This window comes from Panthera uncia (assembly GCF_023721935.1).
Source record: "Panthera uncia isolate 11264 chromosome C1 unlocalized genomic scaffold, Puncia_PCG_1.0 HiC_scaffold_4, whole genome shotgun sequence".
Classification (NCBI taxonomy): domain Eukaryota; kingdom Metazoa; phylum Chordata; class Mammalia; order Carnivora; family Felidae; genus Panthera; species Panthera uncia.
Window position 1 is genome coordinate 80,387,890 of NW_026057585.1, and position 22,077 is coordinate 80,409,966.

Sequence of the window (22,077 nt, forward strand, 5' to 3'; positions counted from 1 at the left end):
CCCGCGGGCGGGAGCTGGGGCCAAGTGGGCGCGCCCGGCCCGGGGCGGGCGGGATCCGGTGTCGGCGGCAGCTGCCAGTGCGGCGGGCGCGGGCGCGGAGCGAGCGGCCGGCGGGGCCGGCTATTAATAACGCGGCCGCCCAGCCCGGGGTCGCGCAGCCATGGCCAGCCCGGAGCCCCGGCTCGATGGGGACGGCGCCGCCCAGGCCGCGAGGTAGGACCGCGCAGGGCCCGAGTCGCCGCGCTGGGGGGAGGGGGCGCTGGACGAGTCCCCCGCGATCACCTTTCGCCTGGCTGGGGGTGGTGGGCCAGCCGGGGTGCGGCGCGGGCACTGGGCGGAGCCACCGGCCAAGGGAGATGGGGGAGGCCCGGGGTCCCGGCACCTCCGTTTGTCTGTGGTTTTTTATAGCGCCCCCCCCTCCCCTCCGGGGCTGGGTGACGATTAACCCTTTCAGACTGGTGGGCATCCACCGGCAAATGCCACTGGGCCAGAGTGGCCAAGGACGCTACTAGCTTTCTTTCATTCCTCACCCCAAATGCGACTGGAGATGGAGGCCTCCAGTTGCTGAATTCGCTGTGTGGAAGGGACTTGGTGCAAGGTTGGGCAGCTGCCAGCTTGGAGTTAAGAACCTGTTCTGGCAGCTTGCTCTCTCCGGTCTGAGGCCTGGAATGGGGGGTGGGGAGGGTCTTAGGAGGGCCTTGGTCTTTGCCCCCCCCACCCCCGGAGAGAAGGCCCGCCCCCAACCATCCACTCTGTCAGCTTACCACTGGTGACGGGGAAAGGGCTGTGGCTCAGGGATTTGGGGCCACTAGGGAGTATTTCTGCCCCAGGTCAGACCATAGCCCCGAAGAGGTGAAGGTGCAAACACACACACCCCACACCCCTCGCTGTCACACACAGCACAAAGCTGAGTACAGTTTTGCACATACAGTCCCCTGTGCTGCCATATGCATATACAGATACACACAGAGTCAGACACACACCAACTCATGCCTGCAGCATGTCACAGACACTCCTTGCCACAGCCTCGATGTGCAGAGTGGGAGCTGCTGGAGTCCTCTAGGGCCAGGGTCAGAGTGGCAGAGGGAGGCTGCTTGGAGTCCAAGGAAGCCTGAGGTCAGGGGCCCCAGCTGAGCCGGCTCCCTTGCCCCTCGACCTCCCATACCCTATTTTCCTCAGCCCCTTAGAGAGAGGCAGCTGTGTGAGGGCAGCACTGAGCAGAGGCCTGGCACTGGTGGGGGAGGGGGGGGGCAACAGAGGCAACAACAGTGTGTGATAAGGGCGCTGCCTGGGAGTCAGGTGGCCGGGGTTCTACTTCCAGCTTTGCCACTTGACTTTGGGCAAAGTTTCCTCCTTGGATCTGAGTTGGTTTCTTGCCTGCCTTCCTTCTACAGAGCCCCACCCTGGGATACACAGAATGAGAACTGTACTTGTCCTTAGGAAATGGACTCTCAGGGGACACGGACACGCTCACTGCTGTAATAGCACTAAGTGCAAAGATGAGCTGCACACAAAGTGCCTTGAGAACGCAATAATGGGTTTGTCTGCGAAATGCTTCACAGGGGAGATGAGTGGGGCTTGAAAGACGAATAGAAATTTACGAGTAGGTAAATAAGTATATATATATTTTAACTTTTCATAATTAAAAAATTTTAATGTTTATTTTTGAGAGAGAGAGACAGAGTGTGAGCAGGGAAGGGGCAGAGAGAGAGGGAGACCCAGAATCCAAAGCAGGCTGCAGGCTCCTAGCGGTCAGCACAGAGCCCAATGCGGGGCTCAAACCCACAAACTGTGAGATCATGACCTGAGCTGAAGTCAGATGCTTAACCAACTGAGCCACCCAGGCACCTCCCCCCCTTTTTAAAGTTTATTTATTTTTACAGAGAGAAAGAGAGTAGGGAAGGGGCAGAGAGAGAGGGAGACACAGAATCTGAAGCAGGCTCCAGGCTCTGAGCTGGCAGCACAGAGCCCGACGTGGGGCTCGAACTCAGGAACCGTGAGGTCATGACCTGAGCCAAAGTCGGATGCCTAACCAACTGGGGCTTAACCAACCCAGGCACCTCTAAATAAGTATATTTTGAATGCTATGTGCCAAGCTCTGTTGGACCTGCTGTAGCTTTGTACCTGTTTTAGAACTCATGCCTGTTCTGGGAACCGAGTGATAAAAGGAGCACCGTCCAGCTTTGGAGCCAGATGCCATCTTCTCCAGCCTCTACCACTTACAAGTTGTGGAACCTTGAGTGAGTTATTTACTCAGTGCTCTGGTTTCCTCATCTACAAAATGGGGGTAACAGATGAGCATCATATACATGAGTATTCATGTAAAATACTTGGAATACTGCCTTGAACACAGTTACGTCATTCCAGGGTGGAGAACTCAGCAGGAGCCTGTGAGGGCCGTCTGCTGGGAAAGCAGGGGCTCTGTTGAGGATCAAGGTGGGTCTGGCCGGCTGAGCAGGTGCATCCTTTCTGGTGCTACGAGCTCTACCTTTCCAGGTGGTGCAGGATTGTTCTCTCATCAGATGGTGTACAAGGAGCTGTATTTTCTGAGCTGGATTCTTTAGACATAGTGGGCTAGGAGTAGGAGGTGTAAAAGTGTTAACACATGCTCTGGGTGGGCGGGGGCGGGTAGTGTGAGATGAGCCTGGAAAGGTATGTTGGGGCCACATCTTTAAGGGCTTTGAGTCTATGCTAAGCAGCTGGCTATTTGTGCATGAAGTGATGCGACACGGTTATGTTCTAGTGAGCTGTGGCGCTGTAGGCAATAGGCTGGCATGAGAAGGAAGAATGCCCGTTACAAGGCTGGCACATGAGTGCAGGTATGCGATGACTTGGAGTAGGGCCCTGGCAAGGGGATGAGGAGGAGGTGGAGACTGGAGACTTTCTGAGATAGGTCAGTTCTCAGTGAGTTGGCTATGTGGGGGAGGAAAAGAGCTGTTTAAAGATTATTTGCCTCAAAAATAGAACTACCCTACGATGCAGCAATTGCACTGTTAGGTATTTACCCAAAGGGGAAAAAATGTAGATTCAAAGGGGTACATGTTTTTATTGTACAAAGATTCAAAGGGGTACATGCACCCCAATGTTTATAGCAGCATTATCAACAATAGCCAAACGATGGAGAGAGCCCAGATGTCCATCAACTGATGAATGGGTGAAGAAGATGTGGTATATATATGCAATGGAATATTACTCAGCCGTCAAAAAGAATGAAATCTTGCCATTTGCAGTGACATGGATGGAGCAAGAATGTATTATGCTAAATGAAATAAGTCCATCAGAGAAAGACAAATACCATATGATTTCACTCATGTGGAATTTAAGAAACAAAACAGATGAACATATGGGAGGCAGGGAACGAAAAGAGAGGGAACAAATCATAAGAGACTCTTAATGATAGAGGACGAACTATGGGCTGATGGAGGGAGGGGGGATGGGCCAGATGGGTGATGGGTATTAAGGAGGGCGCTTGTTGTGATGAGCACTGGCTGTTGTGGGTAAGTGATGAATCACTGAGTTCTACTCCAGAAACCAATAGTGTACTGTATGTTAACTAACTAAAATTTAAATTAAAAAAAAAAGAAGGGGGGGGTAGATTATTTGCCTCATCAACCTGCTGTATGGGGATGTGCTTCTCTGAGCTGGAGAATACAGGTATAGTGAGCCCAGGGAGAAGGATAATTTGGGAAAAGTTGAGTTTGAGGTGCTAGGTGACACCAGGTGAGAGAGATCAGTCTTTGTGGTAAAGTGATGGGAACAGACAGGGTGATGGTTGAGGCTGCCTTCAAGCTTTTAGATTTCGGTGCAGGTGCTTGGGTTGCATGAAGCCAGTGATGTCTGGGGCCTGGTGAAGCCACACTTGTGGCTTCCAGAGGGCCACCATGAGACACAGAATGGGGAGCCAGGGACTCCTGGGGTGCTAGAGAGGAAGACAGAGTGAGGACACAACGATTTAGAATAAAAGTAATCTGTAGTGGGAACTTGGAGCTGATATCTAGAGCTTAAAACCTGGACACAAGTCGGCCTTTTCAAGACAGATGACTTCACTGATACATGGGGCTTTTCATTTATGCTTTATATCTAAAACAAGTTTCTTGTAAGCTACACTCACATTTAACTTGTTTTATAACTGGTGCTCATGGAGTAGGAGTTTCCTTGAGCAAATTACTTAATCTCTTTTCACCTCAGTTTCCTGATCTGTAAAATGGGGATAATAAGTATGACTACCTCATAAAAATGTTATGAGGATTAAATGAATTGGTATACGTAAATCATTCAGAACTGAGCCTGAATGATATTAGATTCAGATGTTAGGACCTTTTTAAGTGTAATTTATTGTTATTATTTCCGTGGTATTTTATATTTTCAAAGAATTGCCCAGAGATCCAAGGTAGGTAAGATGAATTGAAACAGGAAGGACCAAAGCCATTTGAAGGCCAGAGAAGCAGGAGAATATTCCTTAACAGGAGCTGGTTAAATTAGCAGGCAACTGGCAGCTGGGTTAAGGAACTTCTCTGTCAGAATCACAGAATCTGAATTCAAGAGCCTTTGACAGGCCAGAGGATGGGCCAATTCTAACAAGATGAATGTTTTTACAGGAACAAGAGATGTGGTTTAAAAGCACTCATTGTGAGGGGCACCTGGGTAGCTCAGTCGGTTTAGCATCTGACTTCAGCTCAGGTCATGATCTCGCAGTGAGTTCGAGCCCCACGTCGGGCTCTGTGCTGACAGCTCAGAGCCTGGAGCCTGCTTTGGACTCTGTGTCTCACTCTTTCTCTGCTCCTCCCCTGTTCGTGCTCTGTCTCTCTCAAAAATAAGTAAACATTAAAAAAGTTAGGAAAATAAAAGTACTCAGTATGAGACAGTCTTAAAGGCCTTTAGTCAAACTCAGCATTTGCCAGTATGATTGAGCTGCCCTCTATTGGCAATATTGGCCTTATCAACAGAAACATACTGTCCAGAGCTCAGAACATACCTGGATACTGTTTCCAATACCCACCCCCAAGGGACAGTGACAGTTTGGAGCTGAGTCAGAAAGAAGTGACCCAAACGAGGAGGGCACTGGACACTTTGGCATGCATGGAATAATCGAAAGATGTTAGTTTTCCTTAGGTGTTTAAAGAACTTGGCATGGGAAAGTAGTTAGATTTGTCTGATTCCAGAAAGAGGAACCAAGTCCAGGTAAAAAATTGCAGAGAAGGTTTTACTTCAACACTAGAATTTTCTTATGACAGTGGAACGATGTGAGCTTCCTGGCCTTAAAGGTATGTAAGCAGAGGCTAGACGCTGACGTCATGGGGATGTTGTCAGGGGATCTGAGCCATGGGTGTATGGGGGTAGGCTGACGGAGGGGGAAGGAGTAGACAAGTGCCCTCTGAGATGTGAGAGGCCGAAAAAAGCCCAATGGCTCTCGTCGGGAACCATCCCGGGATTGTGGCTGCCCTCTGACTTTAAGTCATTTCTCTTGCAGAGAAACAAGAACGGAAGCCAGTTCTTCTCTCGAAGAGAACTCTGAATCCCCGCGTGAGGTGGGGACTTTGAACCCAGAAGTTACTCTGTCTTTGGAGGGGACCTTGAACTTAGAGGACATTCTCTACCTGGGGGACACAGGTGACCTCGATGAGACACTCTACGTGGAAGAGACGGAGAAGCCTGAGGAGGCACTGTATATCGAGGAGACCAGGCAACCAGGGGAGGCCCTGGAGATGGACGAGCCTATGAAGCCAGAGGAGATACTATATGTGGACGAGCCCACGCAGCCAGGAAAGACCACAAGCCCAGAGCAGACCAGTTCCGGGGGAGAGACGGTCACGAGCGAGGAGAAACCCAGCCCTGAGGAGAGCCTCCAAGCCGGGCCTAGTCCCAGCACAGACAACCTGAGCATAGAGGACCTGGAATTGCTAGAGGAGCGTTTCCAGCAATGTGTCCAAGCTGTGGCCCAGCTGGAAGAGGAGAGGGATCGGCTCATCCACGAGCTGGTGTTGCTCCGGGAACCAGCCCTGCAGGAGGTGCAGCAGGTCCATCAGGACATCCTGGCCGCCTACAAACTGCACGCCCAAGCAGAGCTGGAGAGGGACGGGCTGAGGGAGGAGATCCGGCTGGTCAAGCAGAAGCTGTTCAAGGTGACGAAGGAATGCGTGGCCTGCCAATACCAGCTCGAGTGCCGCCGGCAGGACGTGGCCCAGTTTGCCGATCTCCGGCAAGCGCTGACCACACGGGCAGCCCAGCTCTCGGAGGAACTGGCCCAGCTCCGGGACGCCTATCAGAAGCAGAAGGAGCAGTTACGGCAACAACTGGAAGCACCTCCCAGCCAGAGGGACGGGCACTTTCTCCAGGAGAGCCGGCGGCTCTCTGCCCAGTTTGAGAACCTCATGGCAGAGAGCCGCCAAGGCCTGGAGGAAGAGTATGAGCCTCAGCTGCTGCGGCTCCTGGAGAGGAAAGAAGCTGCGGCCAAAGCGCTGCAGAAAACCCAGGCCGAGATCCAGGGGATGAAGGAGGCTCTGAGACCCCTGCAAGCAGAGGCCCGGCAGCTCCAGCTGCAGAACAGGAACCTGGAGGACCAGATCTTGCTCGTGAGGCAGAAACGAGATGAGGAGGTGCAGCAGTACAGGGTAGGCCCCCTGGGCACGGACAGTTAGCCTGGGGCAGGAAAAGGTGACCGGAGTCACAGGTCTCGCGGCCACTTTGAAGGAGGCCCTCCTACATGCAGGAGGACCCGCTTACTCCTCGGGGCGGCCGCTCCTTTACTCCGCTCTTCATCCCACCAGGTTAGGCCGGCGCTCCGGGCTGAGAATGTAGGCGGCGCCCTGACACCGACCGTCACCCGGTCCTCTCGTTAAGCCTCCAAATCAAGTGTTCTCACTTTCATAGATGAGGAAACAGGCTCAGCGAGCTGGTGGTCTATGAACCCTGGCCTGGCCAATTGTGAATGTTTCCGTGCACTTTCCACGGCACAGTTTCCCAATTCTTGGTGAATCATGCTTGGGTGCAGGGAGCAAGAGGGGGATGAGGCGAGGTGGGATTTTCATTCTCTCCCTCCCTGCACATTCACCCTCAAGTCCCACCTAGCTGATCTCTGCCTTGGAGCTTCCCAGTTTTCAAACTGGGACGAGGGGCGCCTGGCTGGCTTGGTTCAGTAGAGCGTGTGACTCTTGATCTCAAGGTCATGAGTTTGAGCCCCATGTTGGGCACAGAGATTACTTAAAACAAAGCAAAAACTGGGATGAAATCTATGAAGCTCTATTCCTCATTTTCCTTCTTTGTGCGTTATCACCATTTCACTTGTATTCCAGTTACTTCTGATTAAGTGTGAGCCAGTTCTAATCCCTTTATAGAACAGGGTGGGATATAAATACAAAGTAAAAACACAATTTTGTCTCTCTCCCACGGACTGTGAGCTTTCAGAAGGAAGGGAGCATTGCTTTACTTTTTTCTGCCACTCGGGCTCAGAGGACATCAGTTAAATGCTGACTGAAGGGCTGCTGGCCACTATGAGGGGACCACGATGTGGTGGTTCCTTTCAGAGCAGTATTTTCATCTTTTGAAATACATGTTCCTTTGGATAAGCTTAAAAAGTTCCAGAGATTCTGATCCATCCTTCAAGGAACATATCCTCTGTTGAAAATGGCTGTATTCACTTCACTCAAAATTTTGTCAAGCTTTCTGTAGTTTGTATTATGAAAGCAATCCCCTCCCCCACTGCAGCTTTTTAATTGGTTCAGTCTAGTGAAAGAGGATCTTTTTATTTTTTTGGCATAAAATGTATCCTTAAGTTGTACTCAGACAGACATTACATTAATAATTGTAATCCAGGGGAAAGAGCAGCATGTGATTTAAGAGAGGTACAGGTAAGAGTGCTATACGATAATGAAATTATTTTTAGTCATCCATTAAATCAGACAACACTCCATGGAAGAAGTGGTGTTATTTGAGCTAGGTATTAAAATATAGGCAAGATCTAGACCAGTGCTATCCCAAAGAAATATGCAAGACATAATATAATTTAAACCTTTATAATAGCCATATTAAAGAAATTTAAAAAAATAGGTGAGAGTAGTTTTAATATATATATTAACTCAACATCTGCAACCTGGCTGCATATGACAGGTGAAAAATTGAAAGGTGAGTTGAACTGTAAAGGTAGGTTGGGGCAGATCATTTTGGGCTTTTTTTTTTTTTTTTTTTAAATTAGAGTGAGTGTGTGAGCTGGGAAGGGGGGCAGAGAGAGAGAATCTTAAGCAAGCTCCACACTCAGTGTGGAGCCAGACGTGGGGCTCAATCCCACAACCCTGGGATCATGACCTGAGCCAAAATGAAGAGTTGGGTACTCAATTGACTGAGCCACCCAGGCGCCCCAGGTCATGTCAGGACTCAGAAATCCAAACTAGGGAGTTTGGATTTCATTCAGTACTCAGTTACATCAGTAAAGGTATTTAATCAAGCGAGTAACATAATTGCTTCTCTACTTTTAGAAAAAGTACGGGTGGCAGTGTGTAAAATGGGCTGGAGACCTAGAAGCTAGGGGACTAATCAGGAAGCTACTATAGGTAAGAGGAACCAATGTGGGAATACAAGGAAGGGGAAGGATGCAAGAACAAATGCAGGATAATGTGGCCACTGAATGAAGGGGGCAGGGGTGAGAAGTCACAGAGGGTGTCAAGATTTCAGACAAGCCTAACTGGGACAGTGGTACCATCAACAGGAAATCCTCTGGAGGAGTTTTTGGACATAGTATTAGGGTTGTAGAATTGCCCCCGCCCCCCACCCGCCCGCGATTTTCATCACTGTGCTGGATTTCAGATTTGCTGATTGGTACAGCTTTCCCAAGATCATTCTATGAAAAATACTCTTGATGGATGTCTCCTATTGCTTTGTCATAAAGTAGCAATCAAGGTCCTAGTAAGCAAATTCTGCTTTGTGAAATGGCTTCCCAGACTTGTTTGCCAAAGGTCACTTACGGCATCTGACTACTTTTCAAGGGTGCACTTCACTCTTGCAGTTGTACACTCTGCCTCTTTCATCACCATCATCTATTCATTCAACAAATATTTTCTATGCCTGCTTACCATGTGCCAGGCAGTGAACTATGTGCTGGCAGAAGAGATGAGATGAGAAATGGGGGAGAGGGGTAGTTTCTGACCTCAAATAGTTTATAGTCCAGGAAGGATACCAGATATAATGAACATATTGCGTAAAATCAAAGACACTTGATTTTAAGATGCACCCTGATCTGAAATGTTAAAATGTGAAAGCCATAGAATCAGTGAAATCATTAATATTCTTCAAGTGATAAACACTGTAACAGTAGTAGGAATAAGGCACTGTACCAATGAAGTACGTATAATTACCCCTGCCTGGGGACACGGAGGGGAAATTTCACAAGAGTTAACAAAATAGCTACCGTGTACTTGTAGTTTTTTACACGTATTAATACATTTAATCCTTACCTTTCTGTGTGATAGCTATAAATTACTGTCACTGTATGAAAAATGAGAAAACAGAAACCAGACAGACAAGTCAAATCATTTGTTCAGGAAGTGACAGGAGGATTCTGACCCTGTGCAATCTAGCCCAAGTTCACATTCAACTTCCACAAGGTGTTTGAACTAAGCCTTGGAGAATAAATTTGTTGGGTAGACATGGGAAAGAGGCATTCCAGGCAGAGGGAATGACTTACACAAAAGCATGAAAACATAAAAAGACATGTTAAGGGAAGTGCGCTCAGTGTGGCTGGATAGATGTGGCTGTAGTGGTAGATTGGGACCAGACTGAAGGATTTTCCATAGTCTTCAAGTCAGTGGTTTTCAAAAAAAAGGTTTTCTCCAAAGCCACAGACCCTTTCCCCCAAACACAACTTGATATAGAATGCCAGCATGTAAAACAGGTAAAAGTGAGCTACTTTCTGAGGCAAGGGCACTTCCATATGGCTTTCTCCTGGGGTTTCATGGAAAACAGTTTGAGGACCACTGAAGAGCTCCACAGACAAGACGGCAACAACGCAGTTGTAAAGTATGAGTTTTCTAAGCCAGTGGCAAATCCTGGCTCACTTCCTGTCTGGGAAACTTTGGACCAATGACTTCACCAGTGACTCTGTTCCTTCACTGTAAAATGGGATTAGTAATAATACACATCATAAGGCTGTTGGAAAGAATGAATTAATCTTTGTAAAGTACTTGCGCATAGGCACATACTTTTAAAAATGGTGGCATGTAGGATGGATTGAAGGAGCCTGGAAAGACCACTTAAGCCTTATGAGGGAGAGATCATGTGAGATATGTGAAGTAAAGTATTTGGGTAGGATTTGGGGACTGGTGCAGTGGGTGGTGTGAGGAATTTGCTGAGAATGGTCTCCAAGTTTTTAGATGAAATTGGTAGGTCGTGAATGCGGAATTATAGAATGTTTACTATCTACGTGCTTCACATCCAGCATTACGTGCAGGGTGCTGGGCAGGAACCTACAAGCTGGGAGTTACACAAGAAGAAAAAAGATAAATGGTAATGTAATATAGCAGATGCTGTTTAGGTGACAGAAATGGCAGGAGTAAAGACACAGAGATCTGTGAATTTGTCAGGCTAGAGCAGCAGGCTAGAACCAAGAAACATCATGCAAGCCACAGATGTCATTTACAATTTTCTAGTAGCCACATTAAAAAAAAAAAAAAAAAGTAAGAAACAGATGAAACTAGTATTTTATTTAACTCTGCATATAAAAATATTTCAACATTCAGTCAATATCAAAATTTGAGGTATTTTACAATGTTTTATATGCCAAGTCTTAAAAATCTGTGTAGCTTATACTTAGGTACATGTGGATTCAGATTAGCTGAATTTCCAGTACTTACTAGCTACATGTGACTAGTCGTGGCCTCCCTGCTACACAGTGCAGGCTAGAGGAAAATGTCCATCTGAAAGCGCAGTGGAGGTTCTAATTAGAGGTAGGGGTCAGACTGAAGGGGGTCTGAATGCCAGACTCAAGAGGTGGAAAGTCTTTGAAAGACGAACACGATAAAGCAGTTTTAGAAAGTTAATCTCGTGGTGCTACATGATTAAGACCGGCTTAACGCCAGTCAGGGTAGCAATATCTGTTTCATTTTGTAACGTTGCTCCTCCTGGTCAGTTTATCATTGATGGTACAGACTGTCTTCCCAAGCGTGTACTTTTAGGTCTCACCAAAATACAGCTTTGCTAGATGTCGAAAGGAGGCTTGGGGAATTGGGGCGCAGAGGTTTGCGGGTGCTTCCCTCCAGAAGACAGACTTAGATGGCAAGACCGCATCTCTGTGTGGCACCAAAGTATGGCTAAGGCACTAAAAAAAGGCCTTTTCACAAGGTTGACCAAAGTCGAAATTCAGCCAGAGTATCAAACGCTGCAGAATGATGTGCCATAGGTATATGAAGGATGACTTAGAGAACAAATTATTTAGATCCTTCTAATAACAGCATGTACCTAAACTGGATTCCTGGCTCATTATTCTTCAAAATCTGAGGTGAAGTCATTACCCCTTTAAAACAGGCCTTTCAGCTGCAACCTTCCCTTCCCATCTCCCTCATGCTTCCTAAGGATCCACGCCAGCTACCAACTATGCCAGAGACGGATTTGCTGACATCTTCCTTACCTCACTCCTCAGGCATTAATCCTGGGCAGAGACAGTTTACAGAATATATCCTGTTTGGTTTGGGCAGAATGGGAAACGGACAATCATCTTAAGGCTCCTGAAGGCCTCTGGGGCATAGCTTCTTCATCTTCCAACTTAGCACTTTGGAACAAATTCAGTCTTTTTGTGTAACAAGTACAGTATAAGGAAATTAACAACTAGGATAGCCAACATCCTAATAAAGCATCTATTTGCATATGATGTTACAGAAGTACCAGGCAGAGCTATTTTGGACTTCAAGGAGGTTCAAATACAAAACTTGTGTTTATTCTTTCCTGTAAACAACTGGACTTCCAATAGTTTTAACTCTCTTAGAACTACATTTAATAGCCAAGAATAAGTGGGGCGCCTAGGTGGCTCAGTCAGTTAAGTGTCCAACTCTTGACCTTGGCTCAGGCCATGATCTCATAGGTCGTGGGTTCAAGCCCCATGGCAGGCTGTGCTGATGGTGTGAGGCCTGCTTGGGATTGTCTCACCTTCCCTCTGCCCCTCCCCTGCTTGTGCTGTATCTCTCTCAAAATTTTGGCTCAGGCCACTACCTTATGGTTTGTTGGTTTGAGCCCTGCATCAGGCTCCGTGCCGACAGTACACAGCCCGTTTGGGATTCTCTCTCCCCTTCTCAGTCTGCTCCTCCCACACACTCTCTCTCAAAATAAACAAACAAAAAAATAGTTAAGAATAACTGCATACAAAGACTTGATTTTTTTTCCAAAGTAGGCTCCACACCCAACGTGGGGCTTGAACTCACACCCCAAGATCAAGAGTCGCATGCTATACCGAGTCAGCCAGGCACCCCCAAGACTTGGTTTCTTTTAAATTGCTTTAAGTTGCAGGATGATGTAAAAACTGATTATCCTGATAGAAATAAACTTGCACAAAGCCAGAGGTCCATAAAACTCTCAGCACACCGACTACAGGACCACAACTCTCCCCAACACTTCTTAAAACTGCAAAACAAACAAACAAAAAACCATCTGAGCACCCACCCACCCTTTGTAGGATTCTATTAAGCAGTAGTCTGCCAGTATAGACAAGACTCCTTTCTGGTCACCATTTTCCTAAGCAGGATTACTTTGTCCCAACATTTCTTTGAACCAGTTTCTCAAACTATACTGGCGTGAAGATTAAACAACATCTAAGAAAGTGCTTTATAAACTATAACGGACAATGCCAGTTTTTTTATTGTTCTGCTCACTAGAGATGTTCTTGACCCTCTCACCTGCAGGAACAGCTGGAGGAAATGGAAGAACGACAAAGGCGGTTAAGGAATGGGGTACAACTCCAGCAACAGAAGAACAAAGAGATAGAGCAGCTAAGGATCAGCCTCGCCGAAGAGCTCTCAACTTATAAGTCAGTTTTTGCTGCTATTCAGATCTTAACTGACACCGGCTGAGGGGATGGTGGGGAGGGAGATGTTGCTCAGGGGAAATTTCACTTAACATGGAAAAGCAAAACAATGACTTGGGAAATGATTTCCAAACTGTGCTCATCCAGGACAAATGGAAAATGGCTTTCTTTTTTTTAAAGGGCTATGCTATCCAAGAGCCTGGGACAGGCTAACGCTCCCACTTCTCAGACAGGTGGAATCGAGACACAGTCTCAAGGTGATCCTTGAGGGTACAAGAGTGGTGTTTGCCTTGTTGCTGCTTTCCTAACTTAACAATACTAATGCCTGAAAAAAAAAAAAAAAAAAGTGTGTCAAATGACAAGTCAGTTAGGAATAACACATACCTCCAGATTGCCCGATTTAAGCATTCAGTAGTCACTTGGAATGTTTCTGTTTCTAGCAGGACTCAAAATATGCCCTAATTATCACTGGGAATTCTGTAAGAGGATGACACATCTAGGGGCTCTGTGCATCACTTTCCTTGGCCTATTCTACCCCATCAGCTATTCATAAAGTTTCCTTAGAATAGCATGGGGCGCCTGGGTGGCTCAGTCGGTTAAGCGTCTGACTTCGGCTCAGGTCACGATCTCGCGGTCCACGGGTTCGAGCCCCGTGTCGGGCTCTGGGCTGATGGCTCAGAGCCTGGAGCCTGTTTCCGATTCTGTGTTTCCCTCTCTCTGCCCCTCCCCCGTTCATGCTGTGTCTCTCTCTGAAAAATAAATAAACGTTAAAAAAAAAAAAATTAAAAAAAAATTTTTAATAAAAAAAAATAGCAGAGAAGACAGTTATGCTACCTAATTCAGACTATGACAAAGGAGGCCAGAAGGCTAAATATGGAAGTTAAAACAAAAACAAAAAACTCAAGTAGGTGTTGTTTTAGCCTGAGGGACAGAATTTATTTTTAAAGTTTATTTTGAGTGACAGCAAGCAGGGGAGGGGCAGAGAGAGAGGGAGAGAGAGAATCCCAAGCAGACTATGCACTGGCAGCACAGTGCTGGACACAGGTCTCAAACTCACTGTTAGATCATGACCTGAGCCAAATCAAGAGTCGTATGCTTAACCGACTGAGCCACCTAGGTGCCCCACGATTATTGCTTAATATGTGAAACAAGCAACACGCCTATCCATTGATTTCTTTATATACTAATATGTTCTTATATTCCTGATAAAATCCTAGATTCTCTTGGATAAAGACATTAAGGATAAAAAAGGTCTATGTTAAGTTGTATACTAGACAGATGCCCATAAATTTAATTCTTACTTTCTAGCTAGTCTTGTGTCTTAGATACAAACTCACAAGTAACAGTTATAACCAATACTTTTCGTAACTTACTAGCATTTTCTTTTACCATGTTTTACCTAGGAGTAACTGATTACGCTTATTGTTTGGGAGATTAGAGAACCTTGTAATTGAGGAAAATGGTATGTTAAACACCTTTGTGTGGATCAGATTAAAAGTACAATAGAGGGGCGCCTGGGTGGCGCAGTCGGTTAAGCGTCCGACTTCAGCCAGGTCACGATCTCGCGGTCCGTGAGTTCGAGCCCCGCGTCAGGCTCTGGGCTGATGGCTCGGAGCCTGGAGCCTGTTTCCGATGATTCTGTGTCTCCCTCTCTCTCTGCCCCTCGCCCGTTCATGCTCTGTCTCTCTCTGTCCCAAAAATAAATAAAAAACGTTGAAAAAAAAAAATTTAAAAAAAAAAAAAAAAAAGTACAATAGGGAAGGAAAGGGCAACGACTCATCTTAAGAAACGAGAATTTCAGTCATTGTTAACACCCATGCAAGGTTAACCTGGCTAGTCGGTCCCATCACCACCACATAGGTTACCATTCATTCAGTCTTGCAGGTAAAAGGCACCCTAATAGGCATTTGGAGGGAAATGCATTCCTAATCATATGTAAATCACACTCTAGCAATCTCTCCCCAACTTAGCCCGCACTAAGTAAACTTCGGAAGTTGTGATGAACTTTATGCTGTATTATTTCAAGTTGCACAAAATATAAACTTATTTTTTCTTTTCTCAACTTTACAGGGGCTGTTTAGAAACATATGGCCAAATCTGCAATCCAGAAACAGCAACACAAAACTTCTTAGCAAAGGATCACTAAGTACCCTCTGGACATACTTTTTTTCCAGAGAAGGGAGTGCCAGGGACTTGGCAAGCAATTCACCCTGGGAAAGTTACAAATACAGGCTGACCTGTTTAGAAAGATTCTAAGGCTGGCTGGAGGCAGAACACCATCAGTCAAGGCTTAGGTGGAGTCTATTTCATAGGCTGCTGGTACCAAGCTAAATGCACTTAGCAACGGAAAAAGAAGCCTTCTGTTCTCCAGCAGCAACCCCCACGTGCAGAGTAAAGGATGGATGTATGGACACACTTTAGTGTTGTGAAGAATGTATCTTGCCTTGTGTTGACCCAAAACAAAAACCTTTTTTGGAGCACAGGTAGGGTCAAAAAGGCAGCCGATTTTCATTATATGGGTTTACAATTTGAATTCTTTTGTGCCATGAGTGTTAGACTTTAAAATGAATCCTTTTACAAAGTTTAAGTCTGTGCAGACTCATACAGTTTACTCCTAATTGTGTGAAGATAATTTTCGCTATACTCTAAAAGAACTACTGACTTGGAAAAAAGGAACCAATCCAGATTTGAACCTAAAGGTTAAGAATACTAGATTTTCCCAAAGACTGTGTCTCATGAAAATGATTCTGGGTCAGAGTGATCTACTCAGTTCAATTGAGTGCCTGGCAAAGAACCAGGCATTTTATCTGGTTATGGTACTTGGTGATAAAGGCTTTCAAGAGCCTATTATTTCTAACCTCTAAGTACAGACCCCAGTGAAAAATATACTGGGGAGATTCAACCTCTCTATGGGAAAAGGTTCAAACACCTTTTCCAAATTTAAAATTTGCCTTAAATGCTCTCTGCCACATTGCCTTTGACAGTCTTGCAAGTCCATGTAGTTCTCTAGAGAGACTTCAAAAAGATGTGATTTTATCAAAGACTAATCCTGTGCCTCTCGGGTTTAGCGTTTTATGTCTTGCACTTTCCCTGGGAAGGAGTGAACCTCTTTTCTCTAGCTCTGGGTCTATTATATTTAATTCTGCTCTTGATAGTCAAAGACCAGAGACAATTACTGTCCTCTGAACAACCCTTCGAGAAGCCAGACTGGTGTTTGATGAATGTTATGTACTAAATAAAACCCATCAGCATGGGGTTACGTAGAAAAGCAATTTATTCCATTATAAGCACTTACACAGTTAGTCATGGAGAGTAACAGGCCTGCTGGTGAAACAGGTCACCCAAAATAGAGATGGTACCAAACTAGTGGTCAAGGACTAACTCCTTTAAAAAAAAAAAAAAAAGCAACTCTTATCCAGGATTAATTTAATTTTAAAAACAAATACAAGCTATCAATTCACTCTTCTCAACTCAACTGGACAGTCTACCTGTGGTATAACTGTCAGGTAAAAACATACATCTTTACAACTTGGTGGTCCCAAGTTTTTTAAAAAAACCATTTCACAGAAAGGAAAGAAATATGAAAACAGCTCAAGAAATACACTAACAAGCAAAAATATATGGGGAAAGAGGAACACATAGGTTTGACTTAACTGAAGAAACAGGGGAGACTGGTCTACATAGGAAAATGTGCATCCTGGAAAGTCAGGTGTGAAGATTTCAGAAGAGGAATTTATAGGACTTGAATCTCCCCCATTTCCTGAATAAAAATGACATCGTGTGGTATTTATACTCCATGGCTCAGACACCTACCTCACTTGGCTCTATTCCTTCCTCACTTTAGCCTTAACTTAAAGGAGTCTGAAAAACTTGGGGATACAGCCTAAGAAGAAAAATAACCACACACAATATTCCCCTTTCTAAAGTGGCTACTTTAGACCTTTGTTACTAGAAAATTCCTGAAGAAAATTTAAATAGAAGTCTGTGGTTTTACTGAATCAAGTCCCCTAGTTAATATTTAGAAAACACCCTCTGTTTGGGCTAGTAACATTGTTGATGGTACCTATCATAGAGGGATAGCCAAACAAAGTCTGTGTCTCAAAACCAGTGTTAAATCAATCTCAGGGTTGAGAGGAAAAACAGGGGAGTCTAAAATCACAAGAAGTGCAGACATATCTAGGACCCTTGTCCTTCTGGATCCACGCTTCCTTCAGGGTCTTCATCATTATAAATGTTCTCTGCCTGCCCAAAAACAAGAAACAGAGAAAGGGCATTTAGTAAACATGAAAGATATTTCTTGAAGTTAAAGTTTCAAAAACAGATCAGGCCAGAGAGACAGACTGAACCAGAGTCTCTGTAGCAACTATTCAGCTCTGCAGTTGCTGCATGAAAGCAACCACTGACCATCTGAAAATGAATGGGTATGGCTATGTTCCAATAAAAACAGGCAGCTGGCCCACAGGCCAAGTAGATTAGGACATTCCCACAAAACTGAAGTATGGTTACTGTTTGTCTTCACACTCAACCTTCAGGAGTCCTTTTATTGGACGTTAGTCACAAGAGTCAAAAAGTAAAAACGACAGGGGCGCCTGGGTGGCTCAGTTGGTTGAGCGTCAGACTTCGGCTCAGGTCATGATCTCACAGTTTGTGGGTTCAAGCCCCGCATCAGGCTCTGTGCTGACAGCTCAGAGCCTGGAGCCTGCTTCAGATTCTGTGTCTCCCTCTCTCTGTCCCTCCCCTGCTTGCGCTCTCTCTCAAAAAAAATATAAAACATTAAAAAAAAATTTACAAAATTAAAAAAAGTAAAAACACCACAAGTGCCCATCAAATGATGAATAAATAAAAATGGTATGTGGCGGGGCGCCTGGGTGGCTCAGTTGGTTAAGCGGCCGACTTCGGCTCAGGTCATGATCTCGCGGTCTGTGAGTTCAAGCCCCGCGTCGGGCTCTGTGCTGACAGCTCAGAGCCTGGAGCCTGTTTCGGATTCTGTGTCTCCCTCTCTCTCTGACCTTCCCCTGTTCATGCTCTGTCTCTCTCTGTCTCAAAAATAAATAAACGTTAAAAAAAAAAAAAAAATTAAAAAAAAAATGGTATGTGGCAATAAAAAAAAGGTAGTCACATATTGTATTATTTAGTTTATATTAAGTGTCCAGAACAGGCAAATCCGTAAAGTGGACTGGGGATTGCCTACTGCTGGGTGGACTGGAGAAAAATAGGGAGTGATGGCTAATGGGTATGCAGTTTTTCTGAGGGGTAAATTACTGTGGTGACGGTTGCATAATTCTGTGATTACAGTAAAAAATAAATAAGCATTCATTAAGAGACCCCCCCCCCCCGCAACCATGGGTTTCAAATCTCAATTTATGAATATTTTTAAAAGAAAATTGCTCTAGGGGTGCCTGCGTGGCTCAGTTAGTTGGGCGTCCAACTTCGGTTCAGGTCATGATCTTGCAGGTCATGGGTTCGAGCCCCACATCGGGTGCTCTGCTGTCAGCATGGAGCCTGCTTCAGATCCTGTCTCCCTCTTTCTCTATGCCCCTCCCCTGCTTGTGCATGTGCTTGCTCTCTCTCAAAAAAAAAAAAAAAAAAAAAAAAAAAAAAAAAAAAGTAAAAAGAAAAAAGAAAACTGCTCTAGCATAAAATAAACTCTACTTCTATCATTTGATGAAAAACTTGCAGCCAAAGGCATAATCATAAATACAGAAAATACTTTTATTTGAGGAAAGTTAACTGTTCTTACTTAGCATCTACTGTGCACAAATCACTAGGCTAGGTGCTGCAGAGGATGGGACAGTCTTCTCTTTAAAAAGCCTGTGATCTCGGGGCGCCTGGGTGGCGCAGTCGGTTAAGCGTCCGACTTCAGCCAGGTCACGATCTCGCGGTCCGTGAGTTCGAGCCCCGCGTCAGGCTCTGGGCTGATGGCTCGGAGCCTGGAGCCTGTTTCCGATTCTGTGTCTCCCTCTCTCTCTGACCCTCCCCCGTTCATGCTCTGTCTCTCTCTGTCCCAAAATAAATAAAAAAAAAAAACGTTGAAAAAAAAAAAAGCCTGTGATCTGACTGCAACAGGAATGTATACGATTTTGTAATGTTTTCTGACAACGAATGTGTAACTGTCTTTTTCACCCAAAGGTATCTAACAATTCAATTCAATCCTGACACTAACTACACCTAGAAGTAGTGTCAGACTCCATAGGTTTAAGGGCCTGGTCCCACAAGACTATAATCCTCACTTCAGAGGCCAGTGTCAAGCCGAGTGCCCCGACTAACCATGTACTTCTGTCCAACTTGCCTATAAAACTTGGGGGTTTCCACAGGCTGCCCTCCCACCCCCTGCCATCTTAGATTTGATAATTTGCTGGAATGACTCATAAAATCATGAAAACTTTTATTTAGTATCAGCAGTTTACAACTTAAAACTCAGGAATAGTCAAATGGCAGTGATGCCCAGGGCACGGTGAAAAGGGAGCACAGAGCGTCCATGCCTTCCCTAGGCAGCATCGATCTATTTAACAACTTGGAAGCTCATTGCATTGAGAAGTTTTATAGAGGCTTTTCAAGAGTCTTTACAGAGCGCAATCCCCTCTGCTTGCGGGTGGGAGGGACTGAAAAGTTTTCCAATCAACTGTTCAGTCTTTTGGGAGTCCAGACCTATCCTAAGGCTATCCAGTGGCCCTAAGTTACCTCCTTAGCCTAAACTCAGGCGTGGCCAAAAGGGGCTCTTTATAAATAGGAATAGAGACTTCTACCACTCTGACAATCCCAAAGGTTTTAGGACCTCTGTGCTAGGAACCTGGACAAAGACCAAATATTTATTTTATAATTCTCCTTTTCTTTTACCACAATTCTAAAAAAAACAAGTAAAGGAAATACCTGGCCTGCCTGAAGATAATGTAGTTCAATCTACTACAACAATCCCATGGGAACTAAAATATTTTTAATTTACAGGCTATCCAAGGCAGACTATTTCACTTTTCCGTCTTTAATTTTTATATTAATTTTATGTGGGTACAATACAAGGAAAAAGGTGAGCCAGATTTTCTGTTTACACATATTAACACAGAATTATTACTAAAAGGAATAAAGAAGAAATAAAAATACTCCCTAAATATACCAACCACATTCTGACAAATAGCCTTCTAAATAGTTACACATAATTTTTAAAAAATGTTTATCTTTGAGAGTGCACGCATGTAGGTGCACCCAGGCACCCCTAATTAAACACTAGCTACAATAATTTTAACATGAGGGATTACAGCATGCTATTGTTCTACAATCTGCCCTTTTCCTACTTAAAATGTCATGGGTATCTTATAAAAACAAAGCACATTTCTTTTTGATACATAATATTCCAAAGTACAGATACACCACACAATATGTTAATCTCAGGAGCACCTGAGCTGGGTGGCTCAGTCAGTTAAAACATTGGACTTCCGCTCAGGTCATGATCTCATGGTTTGTGAGTTCAAGCCCTGTGTCCAGCTCTATGCGAACAGCTGACAGCCTGGAGCCTGCTTTGAATTCTGTGTCTCCCTCTCCCTCTGCCCCTCCCCCACTCACGCTATTTTAAAACTAAAATAAACATTTAAAAAAATCTGTGGTAAACACATAAAATTTACCATCTTGGGGCGCCTGGATGGCTAAGGCAGTTAAATATCTGATTCTTAATTCTGACTCAGGTCACGATCCCAGTTTGTGGGACTGAGCGTCAGGATCAGGGCTGACACCACAGAGCCCGCTTGGGATTCTCATTCTCCCCCTCTCAGCCCCTCCCCCACTTGCACACATGCTCTCTCCAAAAAAACTTACGAAAAATATCTTAAATTTACCATCTTAACCACTTTTTAAAAGCATTTCATTTTTGAGACAGTGTGAGTGGGGAAGGGGCAAGGGACACAGCAGATCCAAAGTGGGCTCTGCACTGATAGCAGTGAGCCTGATGCGGGGCTTGAACTCACCTAACCAGGAGATCATGACCTGAGCTGAAGTGAGACACTCGACCGACTGAGTCACCCAGACACCCCCATGTGAATCATTATTAAGTGTACGGTTCAGAGGCATTAAGCCCATTCACCTTATGTCTAACTATCAACCACCATCCATCTCCAGAAGGCAAGTGTTTCTAACTCTGCTATATATTAGACATCATAGTTATCTTTTATTAAATTCCAAGCTCTCTGGAAATTCAAAGAATTGACCTCAATCACCTCCAGCTGGGGTATAAAGGGCAGGGATGTTTTCAGCATCTACTAAAATTTCATGGAGAAATGATAGTATTTGATGCTGTGCCACTGTGGTAGGCATGTGCTGGGCATGTTCATAAGCCACTTCAAAGGAATGCCATTCTCAAAGATTCAACTGCCAGCAAAGAGGGGAAAGCAGAAGGCAAGCCAACAGCAAGGAGGTTATTATAGTCTAGAAAGTAGTAGTAAGAATCTGACAAAAACTAGGGTGTGTAGCAGAAACAGGAAAGTAGGTATGTAAGTGTGTATTCTGTAAGAGGAGTATAGATATGACCCTGCAGACAGACAATGTTAAACCTGGTAAGTGAACTAGACTTAGAAGTCTAGTGATAATAGAAAACTCTTGAGTTTTCAAGTTGGAAGACCTGGAGAAGACACTAGAGCCATATAGGAAACAGGAAAATCAGGAGGAAAGGGGAGTAAGGTAAAGGGGGAGAGAAGTTTGGTTTCTTTGAGTTTGAAACACCACTGGGACAAGGAGATAAAGGTAACAAGCAGACACTTGAAAATGATAATGTACAGCTAAGTGCTAAAGTCATACTCAGGAATAAACTGACCAGAGAGGCCAGTGGTATTCATTAAAGTCTATAAATATGAAGTGACACTACACCTCATTTACCTAACCTCCCCCAAATAAATGATTAACACTTACCATTTGCCAAACCTGCATGATATTATCTTCTGATACAGAACAAATCACCCAAGGTTCATTGGGATTCCAGGAGAAATCAGATATCTTGGCAGTGTGACCACCATGAATAAACTGCAAGAGGGAGAAAAACAAAGATATGAGGAACAGATAGAGGACAATAAATACAGACTATTTCAATACTACTC

At 45.0% G+C, this 22,077-nt stretch overlaps 2 protein-coding genes across 3 annotated transcripts in view; one reads left to right on the forward strand and one right to left on the reverse strand.

Annotated features, from left to right (window-relative positions):
- On the forward strand, positions 1-16,524 carry SYNC (syncoilin, intermediate filament protein). Of its 2 annotated transcripts, none has more exons than XM_049617568.1 (4): positions 1-213; positions 5,471-6,611; positions 12,879-13,003; positions 15,071-16,524. In XM_049617568.1, the coding sequence occupies exons 1-4, from the start codon at positions 161-163 to the stop codon at positions 15,144-15,146; spliced, it is 1,395 nt and encodes a 464-aa protein (XP_049473525.1). In that variant the 5' UTR covers positions 1-160; the 3' UTR covers positions 15,147-16,524. The 2 variants fall into 2 exon arrangements, 1 of the variants encoding a protein (XP_049473525.1); XR_007454840.1 differs by having other exon boundaries at positions 7-213; positions 12,879-13,257; positions 15,071-15,144.
- RBBP4 (RB binding protein 4, chromatin remodeling factor) overlaps positions 16,257-22,077 on the reverse strand; it is a 21,624-nt gene continuing 15,803 nt past the window's right edge. The window contains exons 11-12 of the mRNA XM_049617570.1: positions 21,893-22,003; positions 16,257-17,242 (exon numbers count right to left, since the gene is read on the reverse strand). Of these exons, the coding sequence (XP_049473527.1) occupies positions 17,177-17,242; positions 21,893-22,003 (177 nt within the window). The 3' untranslated portion in view covers positions 16,257-17,176. The remainder of the gene's footprint in view (positions 17,243-21,892; positions 22,004-22,077) is intronic.